Below are 18,332 nucleotides of genomic sequence, written 5' to 3'. Positions count from 1 at the left end.
CCTTCCTTACAGTGGCAAAGAGGACAGACAACATTCAGTACATAGCGGGACTTATTTTATACGAGGGGGGAAGGGTAGGTGGGACGGAAGGAAGGGAAGGGAAGAAGGGGAGGAGGGATGGAGGAAAGAAGGCAAGGGGCAGAAGGAAGGAGAAAAGGGGGGATGGAGAAAAAAAAAGTGAGGGGAGAGGAGAGGAGAGGAGTATACGAGAGGGGAAGGGTAGGTGGGACGGAAGGAAGGGAAGAGGAGAAGGGGAGGAGGGATGGAGGAAAGAAGGCAAGGGACAGAAGGAAGGAGAAAAGGGGGGATGGAGAAAAAAAAAGTGAGGGGAGAGGAGAGGAGAGGAGTATACGAGAGGGGAAGGGTAGGTGGGACGGAGGGAAGGGAAGGGGAGAAGGGGAGGAGGAATGGAGGAAAGGAGGCATGGGGCAGAAGGAAGGAGAAAAGGGGGGATGGAGAAAAAAAAAGTGAGGGGAGAGGAGAGGAGAGGAGTATACGAGAGGGGAAGGGTAGGTGGGACGGAGGGAAGGGAAGGGGAGAAGGGGAGGAGGGATGGAGGAAAGAAGGCAAGGGGCAGAAGGAAGGAGAAAAGGGGGGATGGAGAAAAAAAAAGTGAGGGGAGAGGAGAGGAGAGGAGTGGGGTATATGAAAAAAAAGACATAACATTTTATTTGCCCTTAAACTTTCTTCTTTACTGTTAAAAAAAGACAGAAAGGATTTAGTGCACAGCGGACCTTTTTATGTATCTTTGTATTTACTCCTGAGCTGCCTTCTCTACAATAAAAAAAAACAGACAAAGCCTCCAGCGCTTGAGTATTCCTCGTACTTGCTTCACTAATTTAATGACCGCGTAAAGCCCCGCGAGGCCGGTAACAATGGCTCACTGATCTCGAGGACACAAAGGATTTATTGTTCGTTGGGGATCACACGAAAAAAAGTTAGCCAGTCGCACGGGATACTAAACAAACGAGCCAGGAAGAAAAAAAGAACATTGGCTAATCATTTACAGACAATGCAATATAAAGGCAATTAGAACAAAGGGACATGATCTCTCCATCATCAGCTCTCCTCCCGAAATTGACCTCTCATTCGACCACTCCTCTTTACTCTTTACATAGGAGCAGTGATTAGCGGGCTTTTTTTATACATTGTTTTCTTTTTTTTTCCCCTTGAGCAACTTCATTTACTGTAAAAAAAAAAATACGACTTGTTCTCAGCGTGACACTTACCCCGGTAGCAGCGACGGACCAAATTTGTGGCTTTACCGTGTACCAGCGACGGGCCAAATTTGTGGCTTTACCGTGTACCAGCGACGGACCAAATTTGTGGCTTTACCGTGTACCAGCGACGGGCCAAATTTGTGGCTTTACCGTGTACCAGCGACGGACCAAATTTGTGGCTTTACCGTGTACCAGCGACGGGCCAAATTTTTACCATGATATAAATCCCCAAAATAGATGATGCATAAACTGATCACAATTGCGTTGATAGGTATATATTATGAAATGGTTTGCGTGAGAGATGATTTTTCTCATCAATTCGCTTAGAGGGGCCTTTAAGAAACATGATCCCCGCAGCTACCGGGTTAAGAGAGCATATTATAATCACAGTCCACGTCCTGTAAATTAAACATGTGCTCTGAGGTCATTTTTGGGAAGGATAGATATTTTGCGGTGGCTGCAGCGCAAGGAAAGTAAAGAGAGCAAGAAAAGTACGTCGTCAGAGAAGTAAATTAAGTAAAGTAAGTAAAAAAATAAAATAAAGAAAATATTGATAAGTAAGACAAGTAAAATAATAAAAAAGATAATATTGACATTTAACTAAGATAAAAAAATAAAATAATAAAGAGAATATTGACAAGTAAAATAAGTAAAAAAATAGAATATTGAGATGTAAAGTAAGTAAAATGAGTAAGAAATGAGAATATTGAGAAGTAAAGTAAGTAAAATGAGTAAGAAATGAGAATATTGAGAAGTAAAGTAAGAAAAATGAGTAAGAAATGAGAATATTGAGAAGTAAAGTAAGAAATATGAGTAAGAAATGAGAATATTGACGAGCAAAGTAAGAAAAATGAGTAAGAAATGAGAATATTGAGAAGTAAAGTAAGAAATATGAGTAAGAAATGAGAATATTGAGAAGTAAAGTAAGAAAAATGAGTAAGAAATGAGAATATTGAGAAGTAAAGTAAGTAAAATGAGTAAGAAATGAGAATATTGATAAGTAAAGTAAGAAAAATGAGTAAGAAATGAGAATATTGAGAAGTAAAGTAAGTAAAATGAGTAAGAAATGAGAATATTGATAAGTAAAGTAAGAAAAATGAGTAAGAAATGAGAATATTGATAAGTAAAGTCAGAACAATGAGTAAGAAATGAGAATATGGACGAGTAAAGTAAGAAAAATGAGTAAGAAATGAGAATATTGACGAGTAAAGTAAGAAAAATGAGTAAGAAATCAGAATATTGACGAGTAAAGTAAGAAAAATGAGTAAGAAATGAGAATATTGACGAGTAAAGTAAGAAAAATGAGTAAGAAATGAGAATATTGAAAAGAAAGGTAAAATAAGTAAAAAAGTGAATATTGAAAAATCATCGAAATAAGATACAAATTAAATCCATCAGGTCGAAAACTATTCCTCTGGTGTTTTTTTGTTTATCACTAACCACGAACGAGAAAAACAAACAAACATGAAATTAGCTGTGCGGTTAACAAGAGATCGTCAGTTACAGTCTATGTCCAGTGATGAAAATATCCTTTTTTTAAGATGAAAGATGATAAAAAAATGTGAAAGGGAAAGAAAACGAAGGAGAAAACGAATGCGAAGCTGAAAAGATAATTCGTGAGGGAAAAAACAAACAAACAAAAAAAAAAGAAAACGAAAAATAGGAAAACGAAATGAAACCCAAGAACTAGAAGGAAAAAAAAATAAGAAGAGGAAAAAAATAAGAATATGATAAGTGTACGTTAGATTGTCAATGATGGGTGTAATCCTAAAGAACTATATTACTACTACTTCTACTACTACTACTACTACTACTGTTACTACTACTACTACTACTACTACTACTCTACTAGGTTCAAGTAGTCAACTATACAAATCACCTAATGAACATGATTAATAAAGTTTCGCAATATGTCACTTGGAATACAAATGAATCTATAAATCTTACCAGCATATAAATAATATTATACCAAGTTAATGTGACATCTCTCTCTCTATACCAATCTACCCACCTAACTACCTTTCTACTATCTCTCATTACACATTCAGCGGATTAAAACCTTCACAATATATCAAAGGTGACACAAAGCACTGAATAACGCAAGACTGTTTGCCTCATAATATTCCTCCCACCCCGAGCGTACCTATTAATTACACCCCCGTCCTATTTACCTACGCCCTATAACTGACACGAAACACTGCATATCATAAACACCGCATATTATAATCCTCTCTCTCCCTCCCTCCTTTCACTCCTCTCCGCTGGTGCATACGCCAGGATCACCGTCACTCATTCTCACTCTCTCTCGCTCATTCTATTCATCTTTCACCGCGCCAACGCTATGGGGAGGGAAGGGTTAGGATGAGGGTCCCTTTCACTCAGTGCCAATCTTCATGAAGGCCACACAGAGCCACAGAGAGCCATAAAGAGCCACTCCCCTAACACCTCCACACTACAAAGGGTTGGCAGCATAAATTGGAGCATTCGATGAGGGCAAAAAACTCGCGTACTGATGGTGAATAAGATTAATGGAAAGGGAGGGAAGGAGGGAGAGAGGGAGAGGAGGAGGAGGAGGAGGAGGAGGAGGAGGATAGGTAGGATTGTGAGTGCAATATTTTTAGTGTGTATTCGTATTTTTATTTTCATTTTTCATGCGGTCGTTCATTGGCTTTCTTCCTCACCTCGCATGACTTGATGATGATGGATTACATGTGTGTGTGTGTGTGTGTGTGTGTGTGTGTGTGTGAGAGAGAGAGAGAGAGAGAGAGAGAGAGAGAGAGAGAGAGAGAGAGAGAGAGAGAGAGAGAGAGAGAGAGAGAGAGAGAGAGAGAGAGAGAGAGAGAGAGAGAGAGAGAGAGAGAGAGAGAGAGAGAGAGAGAGAGAGAGAGAGAGAGAGAGAGAGAGAGTGTGTGTGTGTGTGTGTGTGTGTGTGTGTGTGTGTGTGTGTGTGTGTGTGTGTACGTGAAAAGGATAGACATACAAACAGAAACCAAGCAAGCAAACATAAAACAGACAGACGAACAGAAACACAGAGAGAGAGACGAAGACAAAGGCAGCAATATCTACACCCAGGTACGGACAGGTGGGTGATTAAGGTGAAGTAATCATATATTTGGCTGCAGGGAGAGAGCTTAGTCGCGAGGTACACGCAGACGCATATCCCTGTACCCACACACATATATTGTCCAGAGGCGGCGACCAGGGGAGCGACGCATCATTAGTATATATAAATTCAGGAGCAGGAGCAGATAGAGAAGAAGGAGGAGGAGGAGGAGGAGGAGGAGGACAAGGGAACGTTCTGATTATGTATATATCAGCTGGATTGCTCTCGGACCCAGGCTAGCGTCATATTTAAGAGGTGGTAAGTGCTTGTGTTGATATTATTGCTGCTCAGCTTACGTACTCCAGTCACACGAAGCTACGGGATATTGATAATACGCAGCTGCCTCCCCCACCCCCTCCTCCTCCTCCTCGTTCTTATCCTTTAGTCACTATCTGTTATTTTTCCGGTTTGTGTCATGGTACTCTCTTTGAATGACGTAATGATTGTGTAAGGTGTGGTTCCCATGAGAGAGAGAGAGAGAGAGAGAGAGAGAGAGAGAGAGAGAGAGAGAGAGAGAGAGAGAGAGAGAGAGAGAGAGAGAGAGAGAGAGAGAGAGAGAGAGAGAGAGAGAGAGAGAGAGAGAGAGAGAGAGAGAGAGAGAGAGAGAGAGAGAGAGAGAGAGAGAGAGAGAGAGAGATACAAACAGACGGAGAGAAAGAGCAAACCAAATGTCAAGGAAACGCACCCCAATTTGGTATTTACTGCATGCCCTTTGTGTTCTTTGTATTCATGGCTTGTGTGGCCGTAGGGATCAACCCTTCAACACAAACTTGCCTTTATTAAGCTTTATTACGCATCTCCAAGGAGTGGTCTTAATCATCATTGCTTAAAACAGATGAGTAGGTGGCATTACGACGAAGGAGTGTGTCACGTTCTCATTTCACGTTTTTCTCTCTCTTCTTTTTGTAAGTAGGCCCTGAATGAAAGAATACGATGAAATAACATAGAAAGCAAGTTGTAGATAGATAGATAGATAGAGAGAGAGAGAGAGAGAGAGAGAGAGAGAGAGAGAGAGAGAGAGAGAGAGAGAGAGAGAGAGAGAGAGAGAGAGAGAGAGAGAGAGAGAGAGAGAGAGAGAGAGAGAGAGAGAGAGAGAGAGAGAGAGAGAGAGAGACACGTGACGAGACAGGAAGGGGAAATCCTGTCCCACACCTAACCAGTACTGTTTGATCATCACCACCACCACCACAACCACCACCACTACTACCACAACCACCACCACCACTACCACAACCACCACCACCACTACCACAACCACCACCACCACTACCACCACCACTACAACCACTACCACAACCACCACCACCACCACCAAAACCCCCACCACCACTACCACAACCACCACCACCACTATCACCACCACTACAACCACTACCACCTCCACTACCACTCCTCCTGAGACACTAACAAGGGCCTTTCTCTCTCTCTCTAATGACTTGCTATTGCATGTTCCTCGCTCGACTGAAGGGTGGAGAGAGAGAGAGAGAGAGAGAGAGAGAGAGAGAGAGAGAGAGAGAGAGAGAGAGAGAGAGAGAGAGAGAGAGAGAGAGAGAGAGAGAGAGAGAGAGAGAGAGAGAGAGAGAGAGAGAGAGAGAGAGAGAGAGAGAGAGAGAGAGAGAGAGAGAGAGAATGTACCCAAACCTGTCAAATATCTAAATGCTCTTCTCGAGAATTCATTAACGAGGTAACTGACTGCAAAGGCAATTTAAATGATGACGAATTACGCCTAAGAAGCTTACGCAGGGGATTAATAATATAAATGTTTGCTTTTTTTACTTAACACACACACACACACACACACACACACACACACACACACCTTCCTTCCTTCCTTTGTCTGTATTTCCTCCTGCCTATGACTTGAACGCACGACAGAGGAGAGAGTCAAGACAAATCTTCACCCGAAATTGAACTCTCCTGGCCTCTCGTTCTATAGTGTTGTGTCGGAGCAGCGTCTGGAGGGATTTTTTTGCTAGTTTTTGTGTTTCTTGCTTTTAAACTGCCTCCCTTGATGTAAAAAAAAGCACCCCCCCCCACCCACCCACCCATACACCCACACACACACATACTCGTACACACCCTCCCCCCACACACCACATCCCCAGACAGACCCCTCCCCCTCCTACGTCTTGTTACGCCACGTCCTGTCCAGTGAAGAAGACAGAAGAAGACGACATCGCTCACCCCAAAAGAAAGGGTCCTCCACAAGCAGGTAAAGGCGGTACTAATTACAACAGGTGTGTCTGAGGGCCGCCCCGCACACCTGTCCCGGTGGAGGATTCCTAATGAACCTCCCATTAGGACGCAGGATTTGCCGACTTAAGGAGGGAGGAAGGGAGTAAAGAATGACTTGGTGAGAGGGAGAGAGGGCTGGGGAAGAAGGGAGGGAGGAGAGAGAGGGACGAAGAGGAGGAAAAACGGAAAGGAGGAGAAAAGGAGAGAGAGGGAGGAAAGAGTGACTTGGTGATAGGGAGGGCTGGGAAGGGAGGGAGAAAGGAACGACAAGGGAGGAAGGGAGGAAAATAAGAGAAAAAGGGAAGGATAGAAGGAATGGGGGAAGCTAAGAATGGGGAAGGAATGGGAAAGGGGGAAGCTAAGAATGGGGAAGGAATGAGAAAGGGGGAAGCTAAGAATGGGGAAGGAATGGGAAAGGGGGAAGCTAAGAATGGGGAAGGAATGGGAAGGGGAAGCTAAGAATGGGGAAGGAATGGGAAAGGGGGAAGCTAAGAATGGGGAAGGAATGGGAAAGGGGGAAGCTAAGAATGGGGAAGGAATGGGAAAGGGGGAAGCTAAGAATGGGGAAGGAATGGGAAAGGGGGAAGCTAAGAATGGGAAGGAATGGGAAGGGGAAGCTAAGAATGGGGAAGCTAAGAATGGGGAAGGAATGGGAAAGAGGGAAGCTAAGAATGGGGAAGGAATGGGGAAGGGGGAAGCTAAGAATGGGGAAGGACTGGGGAAGGGAAGCTAAGAATGGGGAAGGAATGGGAAGGGGGAAGCTAAGAATGGGGAAGCAAGAATGGGAAGGAATGGAAAGGAAGCTAAGAATGGGGAAGGAATGGGAAAGGGGAAGCTAAGAATGGGGATGGAATGGGAAAGGGGGAAGCTAAGAATGGGAAGGAATGGGAAGGGGAAGCTAAGAATGGGGAAGGAATGGGAAAGGGGGAAGCTAAGAATGGGGAAGCTAAGAATGGGGAAGCTAAGAATGGGAAGGAATGGGAAGGGGAAGCTAAGAATGGGAAGGAATGGGTAAGGGGGAAGCTAAGAATGGGGAAGGAATGGGGAAGGGGGAAGCTAAGAATGGGGAAGGAATGGGGAAGGGGGAAGCTAAGAATGGGGAAGGAATGGGGAAGGGGGAAGCTAAGAATGGGGTAGGAATGGGAAAAGGGGGAAGCTAAGAATGGGGAAGCTAAGAATGGGGAAGGAATGGGAAGGGAAGCTAAGAATGGGAAGGAATGGGAAGGAAGCTAAGAATGGGGAAGGAATGGGGAAGGGGAAGCTAAGAATGGAAGGAATGGGGAAGGGGAAGCTAAGAATGGGGAAGCTAAGAATGGGAAGGAATGGGGAATGGGAAGCTAAGAATGGGGAAGGAATGGGAAGGGGAAGCTAAGAATGGGAAGGAATGGGGAAGGGGAATAAGAATGGGAAGGAAGCTAAGAATGGGGAAGCTAAGAATGGGAAGGAATGGGGAAGCTAAGAATGGGAAGGAATGGGAAGGGAAGCTAAGAATGGGGAAGGAATGGGGAATGGGGAAGCTAAGAATGGGGAAGGAATGGGGAAGGGGGAAGCTAAGAATGGGGAAGGAATGGGGAAGGGGGAAGCTAAGAATGGGGAAGGAATGGGAAAGCCGGAAGCTAAGAATGGGAAGGAATGGGGAAGGAAGCTAAGAATGGGAAGGAATGGGAAGGAAGCTAAGAATGGGGACGGAATGGGGAAGGGGGAAGCTAAGAATGGGGAAGGAATGGGGAAGGGGGAAGCTAAGAATGGGGTAGGAATGGGAAAAGGGGAAACTAAGAATGGGGAAGGAATGGGGAAGGGGGAAGCTAAGAATGGGGAAGGAATGGGGAAGGGGGAAGCTAAGAATGGGGAAGGAATGGGGAAGGGGGAAGCTAAGAATGGGGAAGGAATGGGGAAGGGGGAAGCTAAGAATGGGGAAGGAATGGGGAATGGGGGAGCTAAGAATGAACAAGAAAAGGGATGGAAGGAGAGAAAGAAGGAAGGAAGAGTCGCATGAAAAAAGGGTAGATGAAGAGGGAGATGAAGGAATTGAAAGAGGGTAGAGAAAGCTGTATGGAAGAAGAGGCAGATGAAGAGAGAGATGGAAGAAGGAAGAAAAGGAAAAAAAATAAAGGGCAGGAAAGGAAATATTGAATGAAAAGGCGGAGGAAAAGGCCGGAATGGAAGGGGTAGCCATCTTTTGTGAGTGGGAGATGATTAAAAAATTTGATGTGTTTCGGATTTTAAACATTCACTTTTTGTACACTTTTCAACATGCGGCAAATCAACTACATGTACTTCACCAATATTCCTCTTGCAGAAAAAAAGAGGACGTTTATATATTTTTTTTTTCTGTGCCTGAGTGAAGAAACGTAATATTTTTTTTTAGTTTTCAAGATCAAATGACTCTCTACAAATTAGCAAATGGAAACTCTAATAGCATCTCAAAGGTGACTTGCAGAAAGAAATAAAACAACTGCATTTTTTTTAACCTCCAGTTCAACGTAATTCCAACTTCCGACGACCAAACTTTTCCGTCTTCCGAAAATCAATACGCTAAAAGGATACGCAAGCAAAAAAATAAATACAAATAAAAAAAATCCTTAGGTGCATAAGTAAAAGAGGAAAATTTACTTAGTCTCTTACTGCAGACAAGAGATTAGGTGAGAAGGGAGAGGACAGAAGAGGAGGAAGAAGAGAATGATGAAAGAGGAGAGGATTACACACACAAAAAGAGAAAGAACAAGAGGAGGAGGAAGAGGAAAGAGGAAGGAGAGGATGGAGCTGTACTAGGAAGAGGAGATTGCAGAGGAAATAGTTGTGTAAAAGATAAATGATGAGAGAGAGAGAGAGAGAGAGAGAGAGAGAGAGAGAGAGAGAGAGAGAGAGAGAGAGAGAGAGAGAGAGGGGTAAATCAGCTTCCACATCCCCCTCCACACTTTCATCCACTTCGCATATTCGGGCAAACTCTTCTATTCTGACGGTTAGCAAGGAAATGAGATCCACATAGCACTATCATGGACCAGAACCCCCTCTCTCTCTTCCTTTCTTTTTTATTTTCCTTCCGTCGGGGATTTTCCTTGCTTCACTTCCTGTATTCCTATGTCGTCTTTCATTCTTTCTTTCCCTTCTTTTGATCCTTTCTTTTGTTTTTGTTTTCTTTAATCTCACGACATTTTTAGTTTTGCTTCTTCCTACCATTCGCCTTTCTCTTCTTCCCCCTTCTTCCTTCTCTTTTGTCTTTTTTTTCTCTCCTCTAACCTTTCTCTCCCTTCCTTCTATCCGTTCCAATCATTACTTTGCTTTTATTCTTTCATCATCGTCTCTCATATGTCTACCTCTTTTAACCCTTTCTTATTTCCTTCCTTCTCCCCACTTTTCCTTCTCTTCTCTTTATATCATGGACGTAAATAATAATTCCTTACTTCCTGTCTTCTTTATGTCAACCTTCCTTCCTTCCTATCCTCTCTTATTCCTTTCCGTTCTCTAATAATCCCTTCCTTACTTCCTTCCTTCCTCCTTTCCTCCGTCCTTCCTTACTTATTCTTTCTATATTTCATTTTCAGACGTCACATGAAGCGGGGACTTATGTGTTATAGAGAAGCTAGAAAGAAAAAAGATACGTTAACATGTGTGACTCTCTCTCTCTCCAAGGTCAAGCATATCTCAAGGTATAATTATTGGAATGGCAAGGGATAGAATTTTCACAACTTTAAGAAGAGCGAAAAAGTAAGTTATCAAGCTTCAATTGCCGATGTCACTTTGCTAATTTCATACATTTCGAGGCTGAAGATTACAGTGTCTTTTGATTTTGTTGTGTGTGTGTGTGTGTGTGTGTGTGTGTGTGTGTGTGTGTGTGTGTGTGTGTGTGTGTGTGTGTGTGTGTGTGTGTGTGTGTGTGTGTGTGTGTGTGTGTTTTACGTCGTGGCCTATTGCGCCGGTAGGCTTCTTCCCGGTGGATCCTGATGGTCTGCCCAAGGCTTCTTCCCGGTGGGGCCTGATGGTCGGCCCAGCCCGTTCTGGCGCAGGCGAGTGTTTATAGTGGCGCCATCTTGCATTGGCTCATGCTGCCCTCCCGGAGCTCATCTTTAATATTAGAATCTAGAGTCCGGGTTGATAGGTGGTCTTCTGGACAGCATATGGGTAGTTTTAACCCACTCGGCGGCGGCTGAAAAATCCCAGCTTGGTGGCACCGGGCGGGGATTGAACTCGCGTCGTCATGAACGCGGCGCCGTCACGCTATCCATTCAGCCACCGTGTGTGTGTGTGTGTGTGTGTGTGTGTGTGTGTGTGTGTGTGTGTGTGTTCTGGTAAAAGAATAGAACACCCCTCCCCCCGACTGAAAAGCTTCTTCAGTTAGTTTATAAATGTATTCTTTATTGTTCACACACATACACACACACACACACACACACACACACACACACACACACACACACACACACACACACACTTACACAAATACACACACTGAAATCATTATCATTATTTTACCTACTATTATGATCATTACCAGGTTACTACCACTACTGCTGTTACTACTGAAGATAATAATAATAATCATAATAACAGTAATGAAAATAATAACTCAACTATTATTACTATTATTACCATTACGAATTACCTTCCCAAATATTTAAGAGAACATTTGCGCTTTCAAGTTTTGCGTCATCAAACAATGCTGAATTATGTAAATGTATTCCCTAAATTGTTCGCTCTTTCATGCCAAGTTTATTCACTTAAAAGCCAGCGGTGTGTGGGGGGAGGGGGGGGAGGAGGAGGAGGAGGAGGAGGAGAAGGAGGAGGGGGAGGGGGAAGGGGATGGAGGGGCGGTCGTTCTTGATTGTACAAACTCACATTTATCTTTTCCCTTCAAAGCGGCAAAATTTGAGCTCTATTTGTATATATATATTTTTCTTTCCCTCCCTCTATCTATCCTTCTATCTATCTATCTATCTACTCCAATATTCTTTTACATGGTCCAAAGTCTCCCACGTCTGTCATTTTTATTCACCGTCTTTCACCTTACGTCTGCGTTTTCTTATTCCCTTCCATTTCTTGCTCTCCGTCCCGTCCAGGTTTCTTGTTTTCGTCTCGCCTCGGAATATTCTTTTGTATGAATGGCGGGTTACGTTTAGCCTCAGCCTGGCCTTTTCTGAGAACGAGAGAGAGGGAGAGAGAGAGAGAGAGAGAGAGAGAGAGAGAGAGAGAGAGAGAGAGAGAGAGAGAGAGAGAGAGAGAGAGAGAGAGAGAGAGAGAGAGAGAGAGAGAGAGAGAGAGAGAGAGAGAGAGAGAATGTTGTTTGGTATTCCCGACTCTTGTTTTTAGACACATTCGTATTCTTATCTCCAGCGGGGCTCAAAACACACACACACACACACACACACACACACACACACACACACACACACAGAAAAAAAATCCTCTCCTCAAAATATGACTCTCCATGGAAATATTCAACAACTAAATCGTGACTTGAATCTCATCTCTCACCCAGAAAACACACACACACACACACACACACACACACACACACACACACACACACACACACACACATCTATTATCTTATTCATGCCTTGGTTGAAAATATTTTCGAAACCATAATTTTACCGAATACTTAGAAATCCTGTTAAGCTTTCTTTTTATATATAGTAGTTTTACGGCAGTAGTAGTAGTAGTAGTAGTAATAGTGACCGAAAGTATGTAAACAACAGCAGTGAGGAAAACTTTTTGGTTATAATTGTTTCTTTTGCTTTTGGTGTTGTTAATGGCACTGCTGTTGGTGTGTGTTCATCGGCGTGTGCGTGTGCGCGTGTGTGTGTGTGTGTGTGTGTGTGTGTGTGTGTGTGTGTGTGTGTGTGTGTGTGTGTGTGTGTGTGTGTGTGTGTGTGTGTGTGTGTGTGTGCGCCTCGGCAGCCTCGGTTCATCGCGCGGCGCTGTTTGCTGACTATTGATCTTTGTATTCGCCTAAACGAACTTGGGGCGGCTGCTTTGTTTGCCTAGGAAGACTTTTACCTTAATTTCACATTCCTCCTCGCTCGCTGTTTACCCGGCCCGGAGATTTTAATACCGAGCTTAAAAATTCCTATACATAAAACAACATCCATTTTTTCCTTCGAGTAATCTTTATAACCAAGTGTTAGAGATGAATGAAAAAAAGGAAAAAGGAAGGCTGCTCAGGGATAAATACATATTCCACGATAAAGATAAATTGATAGTCACAAATAGAAAGACAGATAGATTAATTGATAGATTCATAGAGAGATAGATAGGTAGATAGATAGATAGAGATAGAGGGAGAGATGTAGTAATATATAGAGAGGTATTAGCATTTCATATTTCGAATGTCATTTTTGTAATAGAAAGTGAGTTGACAATTCTTTTTTTTTGTGTACACATCCACTGATTAGATTTTTTTATTATTCAGAGCAGCATTTCATCAGATTATTTGTCTGCTTGTCTGTCTGTCTGTCTTTCTATCTGTCTGTCTCTCTTTTTACTTGTTTGTTTGCCTTCTGTCTGTTCGTTTGTGTGTGGTTTTCTGTCTTTTTCTTCTCTCCTCTCCTCTTTTCTTTTCTTTTCTTTTCTTTTCTTTTCTTCTCTTCTCTTTTCTTCTCTCTCTCTCTCGCCGCACATGAAACTTTCCATCCCCTAACCTAAAGATTTCCCATTAAAAGTAAAAGTAAAAGAGGGCAGGATTGAAAGACACCGGCCGTCCAAAGACGCCTGGAAATTACAGTCCTTCGACCACTTGGGAGCCTCATTTTCCTCATAATGGATAATTTCGAGGTGATAATGAGCTACGGTGAGGTCCGCTGCATCCTCCTCCCCTTGGCTATGAGAAGGAGGAAGAGTAGGAGGAGGAGGAGGAAGAGGACGAGGGAAGGAAGGACGAGAGGAAGACAGGAGGTAAGGAAATCGCCCGTCATGGTCTTATAATCACTTGATGCATGGTAGTTTTTTTTTTTTAGAGAGAGAGAGAGAGAGAGAGAGAGAGAGAGAGAGAGAGAGAGAGAGAGAGAGAGAGAGAGAGAGAGAGAGAGAGAGAGAGAGAGAGAGAGAGAGAGAGAGAGAGAGAGAGAGAGAGAGAGAGAGAGAGAGAGAGAGAGAGAGAGAGAGAGAGAGAGAGAGAGAGAGAGAGAGAGAGAGAGAGAGAGAGAGAGAGAGAGAGAGAGGAATGAAACAAATCCCGGAAAAAAAATGTATCGAAGGGAAGAGAAACGTGAGGATGCAAAACATGAATTCGTCTCCCAAGAGAATGGAGGACTTCGAGATAAAAAAAAAATAAAAATCAGAATTCATATCCAGAAAAGGAAGAAAGAGTTATTAGAGAGCGGTGGAATTAGGGTCGTATTTTAAAACATTTCGTCGCCCAAGTTCACATATTTGACATAGCTTTCGTAGGAGCTGTAGGCCTTTCCAGGGGTAGTTTTATGACTCTGGTTTTAGTTTGACCCTTCTTCTGTGCCATGAACCTTAAAAAACACTCATGAAAACCCCATTGATCCCCTCTTTGACCTTTAGAAATAGCTGATGTGAGAAGCGATGGTGTCTTAAAATACAGCCCTTAAAGACGAAAGAGATTAATATGAACAATCTGGGAAGACTATCAAGAAAAAACAACAACATTAGATGCAACAGAACAGATAGAGGAATGAAATATTTGAGAGCAGTGGAATAAAAAACGAAGGAGGTGAATAATAATAATAATCCGGGAAAAACAAGAAGACAAATAAAAAAACGCAATAGAAGAAACAGAACAGAAAACGAAGAAGGAAATATTAGACAGCGGTGGAATATGAAACGAAGGAGATGAATACGAGAAATCAGAGCGCGACACAAAAAAAATAAAAATAAATAAATAAATAAAAATAGAAATAAAAATAAAAATAAACGCAACAGAAGCAACAGAACGAAGAGCGGAAACCTTGCAAAATAAACATGATGAAAAAAAAAAGATTAATAAAAGACGAAGCAGATGAATAAGAAAAAAAACAAAAAAACAAAAACCGCGAAACACCAAAACAAAATAACAAAACTAAAACGGAATAGAACCAACAGAACGAAGATCGGAAACCTTGCAAAACGAATGTGGTGAAAAAGAAAAAGACATATGGAACAATAAAAATAAATTGTGGGAATAAAACTGCGTTGGGGAAAGCTTTTTTTTTTTTTTGTTATGTAGCGTCTCGAGGGGAAAGACAAAGGCTCTTAAAAATGGACGACGGTCAACATTTTCTAGTTTTGCTTTTCAACTTCATGAATTCATTATTTGGTTTTCAACATACGAATAAATGTAAATATATTGGAAGAGATTTAATTCTTACAATATATAACACGGTGCATAATAAAAGGTAACATCTCATGGAAGAGGAAATGCGTTGCAACAAATGAAGTAGAAAATACATGAGAAACAACATAAAATTCACTCACTGGAAAAAAAAAAAATCTATCCTCTTGGCCACATCTGTTACTTTGTTATTTCTGTGTCTTATTTATTTTATATCATTGTTAGTAGAAGCTTCAGTTATTACTATCATCACCACCACTACTACTACTACTACTACTACTACAACAACTACTACTACTACTACTGCTGCTGTTGCTACAAATATAAGGTCGAGTCTGCCCCAAATATTTTTTCCATTCTTTCTTATGAACTCACACTCCGGCTGCATACCTCCCCGTCCCCCCTTCTCTCTGTTCTCATCCAAGCTGTTCCTCCGCCCCTGTTCTCCTCCCTACCGCCTCTTTCCGTCTAAGCTGCTCCTGTCCCCCTTCCCTGTTTCTTTCTCCTCGTCTAAGCTATCCTCATTCCAAGATCCTTATCCAGCACCTCGTTTCGTTGTCTAAGATATCCTTTGTCCCCTGTTCTCTTTCAATTGATTCTTCCCGCTTCTGTCTTTGGCTAAGTTGTTTTCTTGTTTCCTGTTCTACTCCTCCCGCTCCTATTCTTGCATAAACTCTTCTTTGTCCTCAGCTCTCCTCCTCCTTCCTGTTTTCCCACTCATAAGTCATAACTCTTGTTGCTCTACGTCTCCTGTTCTTCTCCTCTTCTCCTGTTGTTTGTCCTCAGTTATCCTTCTGCTTCCTGTTCTTCCCATTCCGTCGTCAACAAAGCTGCTCCCTGCACCTTGTCGTCTTCCTCCTTTTCCTGGCTTCTTCCTCTCTTTCGCCCGGAGAGCACAACATGTATTTCACGGCGGGAAGGTCGCTTGCGTAACCCAGGGCGCCGCCGCTGCGAAATCTTGATTATTTTTACCCGTGCAGGAGGAGAGATGAACGAGCTCGGGCAAGACAGTCCTATCCGCCACGGGACACACTAGGCGAGACTCTCATTATGAAGCTATGACATTTTCAGCCTTGGGGACGCCACTGAGAGGTCTTCCGCCCCGCCCTAGTCGCCGCCCTTCCCCGCCTGGTCCCCGCCCTTCCCCCGCCCCGTCCCCGCCGCCCAGCCGTCGCAGAAAACTATTCCTCATGTGCATTGATAAGATTTGCTTCGGCTTGGCGGATAAAAGGACACGAAATTTTAATATTCCTCCCCTGACTTATTTCAAGGAGAGTGGGCTATGTGTGTGTGTGTGTGTGTGTGTGTGTGTGTGTGTGTGTGAGAGAGAGAGAGAGAGAGAGAGAGAGAGAGAGAGAGAGAGAGAGAGAGAGAGAGAGAGAGAGAGAGAGAGAGAGAGAGAGAGAGAGAGAGAGAGAGAGAGAGAGAGAGAGAGAGAGAGAGAGAGAGAGAGAATGTGTTGTAATCTGTGATCTGATGTGGATCCTTTGTTGTTGGCTTATTAAAACTCAGCTCAGACTAGACAGGGATGTGAACGCGGGCTCACACACACACACACACACACACACACACACACACACACACACACACACACACACACACACACACACACACACATCATCAAAATCAGAGCAAACAAAACAAAAATACAATCCGTTAATATAAAAATGGAGAGACAAAGAGAAATCAGTATATAAGAATCATCACATTTTCCGTCTCACCGTAAGAATGCAACACCGTAAAACTCAGGATGAAGAATACACCGAGGAAAAAAAACGAATAAAAAAAGTTCGTAATCTAAATAAAAGACAAAACCACACCAAAGCTCGCCAAGGGAAAATATTGCGGGGCCGACGCAGAAAAGTGCAAAGGCTGAAAAAGGTAAACACGAGTAAAACAAAAGAATAAAGCGAACAAACAGAGACAGGGAGACAATAGAAAAGTGACTCACCAATACTGAAAACAACGAATACTTACAGATATATATTTGAAGAGAGAGAGAGAGAGAGAGAGAGAGAGAGAGAGAGAGAGAGAGAGAGAGAGAGAGAGAGAGAGAGAGAGAGAGAGAGAGAGAGAGAGAGAGAGAGAGAGAGAGAGAGAGAGAGAGAGAGAGAGAGAGAGAGAGAAATGTAAACAAGGTACTTCATTCATATTTTAACTCCTTTTTTCAGTTCTCTTTCGTCTCCTCCTGTTGAAACTCACTGCTTCTTTTCCTTTTGTATATCATTAGTTTCCTTTACATGACTTCTTTGAATTCCCTCTTATGTCTACACCTTCCTTACTTCCATCCTCTGCTTCTGTAACTCCACTAAACCAAACTAAATATTAACTTTCAATAACGAACCATCCAAATAACTGATGCAAGGGGGGAGTAGCACTTTCAACTATTCATTCTTTCTGATTGTAAAGCTCCGGAACGGTATTGGTATGGCGTATAGTGCTTTCTATTTACGCACGACCTAAATCACTTACTTGAAATGCGTGGTACTATGACGCCATTATATTTGTTTTGAAACTCATATGAGGCTTTTTCAATTACAGGTTTTTTCTATTGATTCACACATGACCTATACGTGGCAAACATTTTATTCCTTCTTTTTTGAGCGATTTTTCCACTCGTCTTTCTATTTTTGCTATTCATAAACGCAAACTGAAATTGATCTCGCTTTTGGCCTCTCGTTCCTTCTACTTTTGTTGGGAGCAGTGTCTAGTGGGCTTTTTTTGTTGTTGCTGTTATCTTTGTTTCTGCCCTTGAGCTGCCTCCCCTGCTGTAAAAAACACCCACCCACACCCACACCCACACCCACAACAGTACTCACCTAGTACACCGAGGCGGAAGTTGACGGTCACCACCACCACCTTGCCGTACGCCACCATCACCGAGGCGTCGTAAGGGTTGCCGCTGTTCCACTCGTAGGACTCCCCGTGGATGTACACCATGACGGGGTAAGGCTGCTGGTCCCTCTTGCTGGCTGTGGAGGAGGAGAGAAAGTAAAATGTGGTTAGCTGTGACCGTAGAATATTTTGTTGTAAATTGTGGAAGCAACTTAAATCAGGTTAGCTGTTCCCGTAGAGTTTATTGCCCCCACGTGTTAGGCAAGGAAGTAAAATTTAGTTCAATAAGCACTTTGAGTATATTTATTCCCCCCGCTGTTTAGGATAGAAAAATATGGTTAGTTGTGACCGTAGAATTGATTTTTTGGGAGGGGGGAGCCAAAATTAAAACGATGCCTTGTGATAGATATGTTCGAAATAAAGACAAAACAGGGTGAGTTATAATTATGTGGTATGGATTTAAATTTGGAATGGAATGTGTCATATTAATACTGCCACTATATATTTTAACGACTCAGCTGTTAACGTTGATGCTGTTGATGCTTCTTGATATGAAATACGAAGCAGAATGGTGAGGCAAAACGTATTTCTCTCAAGGAAAAATAAAAACGCTAAAAGAGGAAAAAGATGAAATGGAATATGGCTGGAAAAATGTTTGAAAGACGTA

General features: G+C 42.7%; 1 protein-coding gene across 1 annotated transcript in view; it reads right to left on the bottom strand.

The window, feature by feature from the left end:
• Positions 1-17,799, bottom strand: part of LOC127008630 (neuroligin-2-like) — an 80,480-nt gene extending 62,681 nt beyond the window's left edge. The window contains exon 1 of the mRNA XM_050880908.1: positions 17,650-17,799. Within this exon, the coding sequence (XP_050736865.1) occupies positions 17,650-17,770 (121 nt within the window). The 5' untranslated portion in view covers positions 17,771-17,799. The remainder of the gene's footprint in view (positions 1-17,649) is intronic.
• Between the last annotated feature and the right edge of the window lie 533 nt (positions 17,800-18,332).

This window comes from Eriocheir sinensis, chromosome 38 (assembly GCF_024679095.1).
Source record: "Eriocheir sinensis breed Jianghai 21 chromosome 38, ASM2467909v1, whole genome shotgun sequence".
Classification (NCBI taxonomy): Eukaryota; Metazoa; Arthropoda; class Malacostraca; order Decapoda; family Varunidae; genus Eriocheir; species Eriocheir sinensis.
Note: the sequence above shows the minus strand (reverse complement) of the source record. Positions and strands in the feature narration are given on the sequence as shown.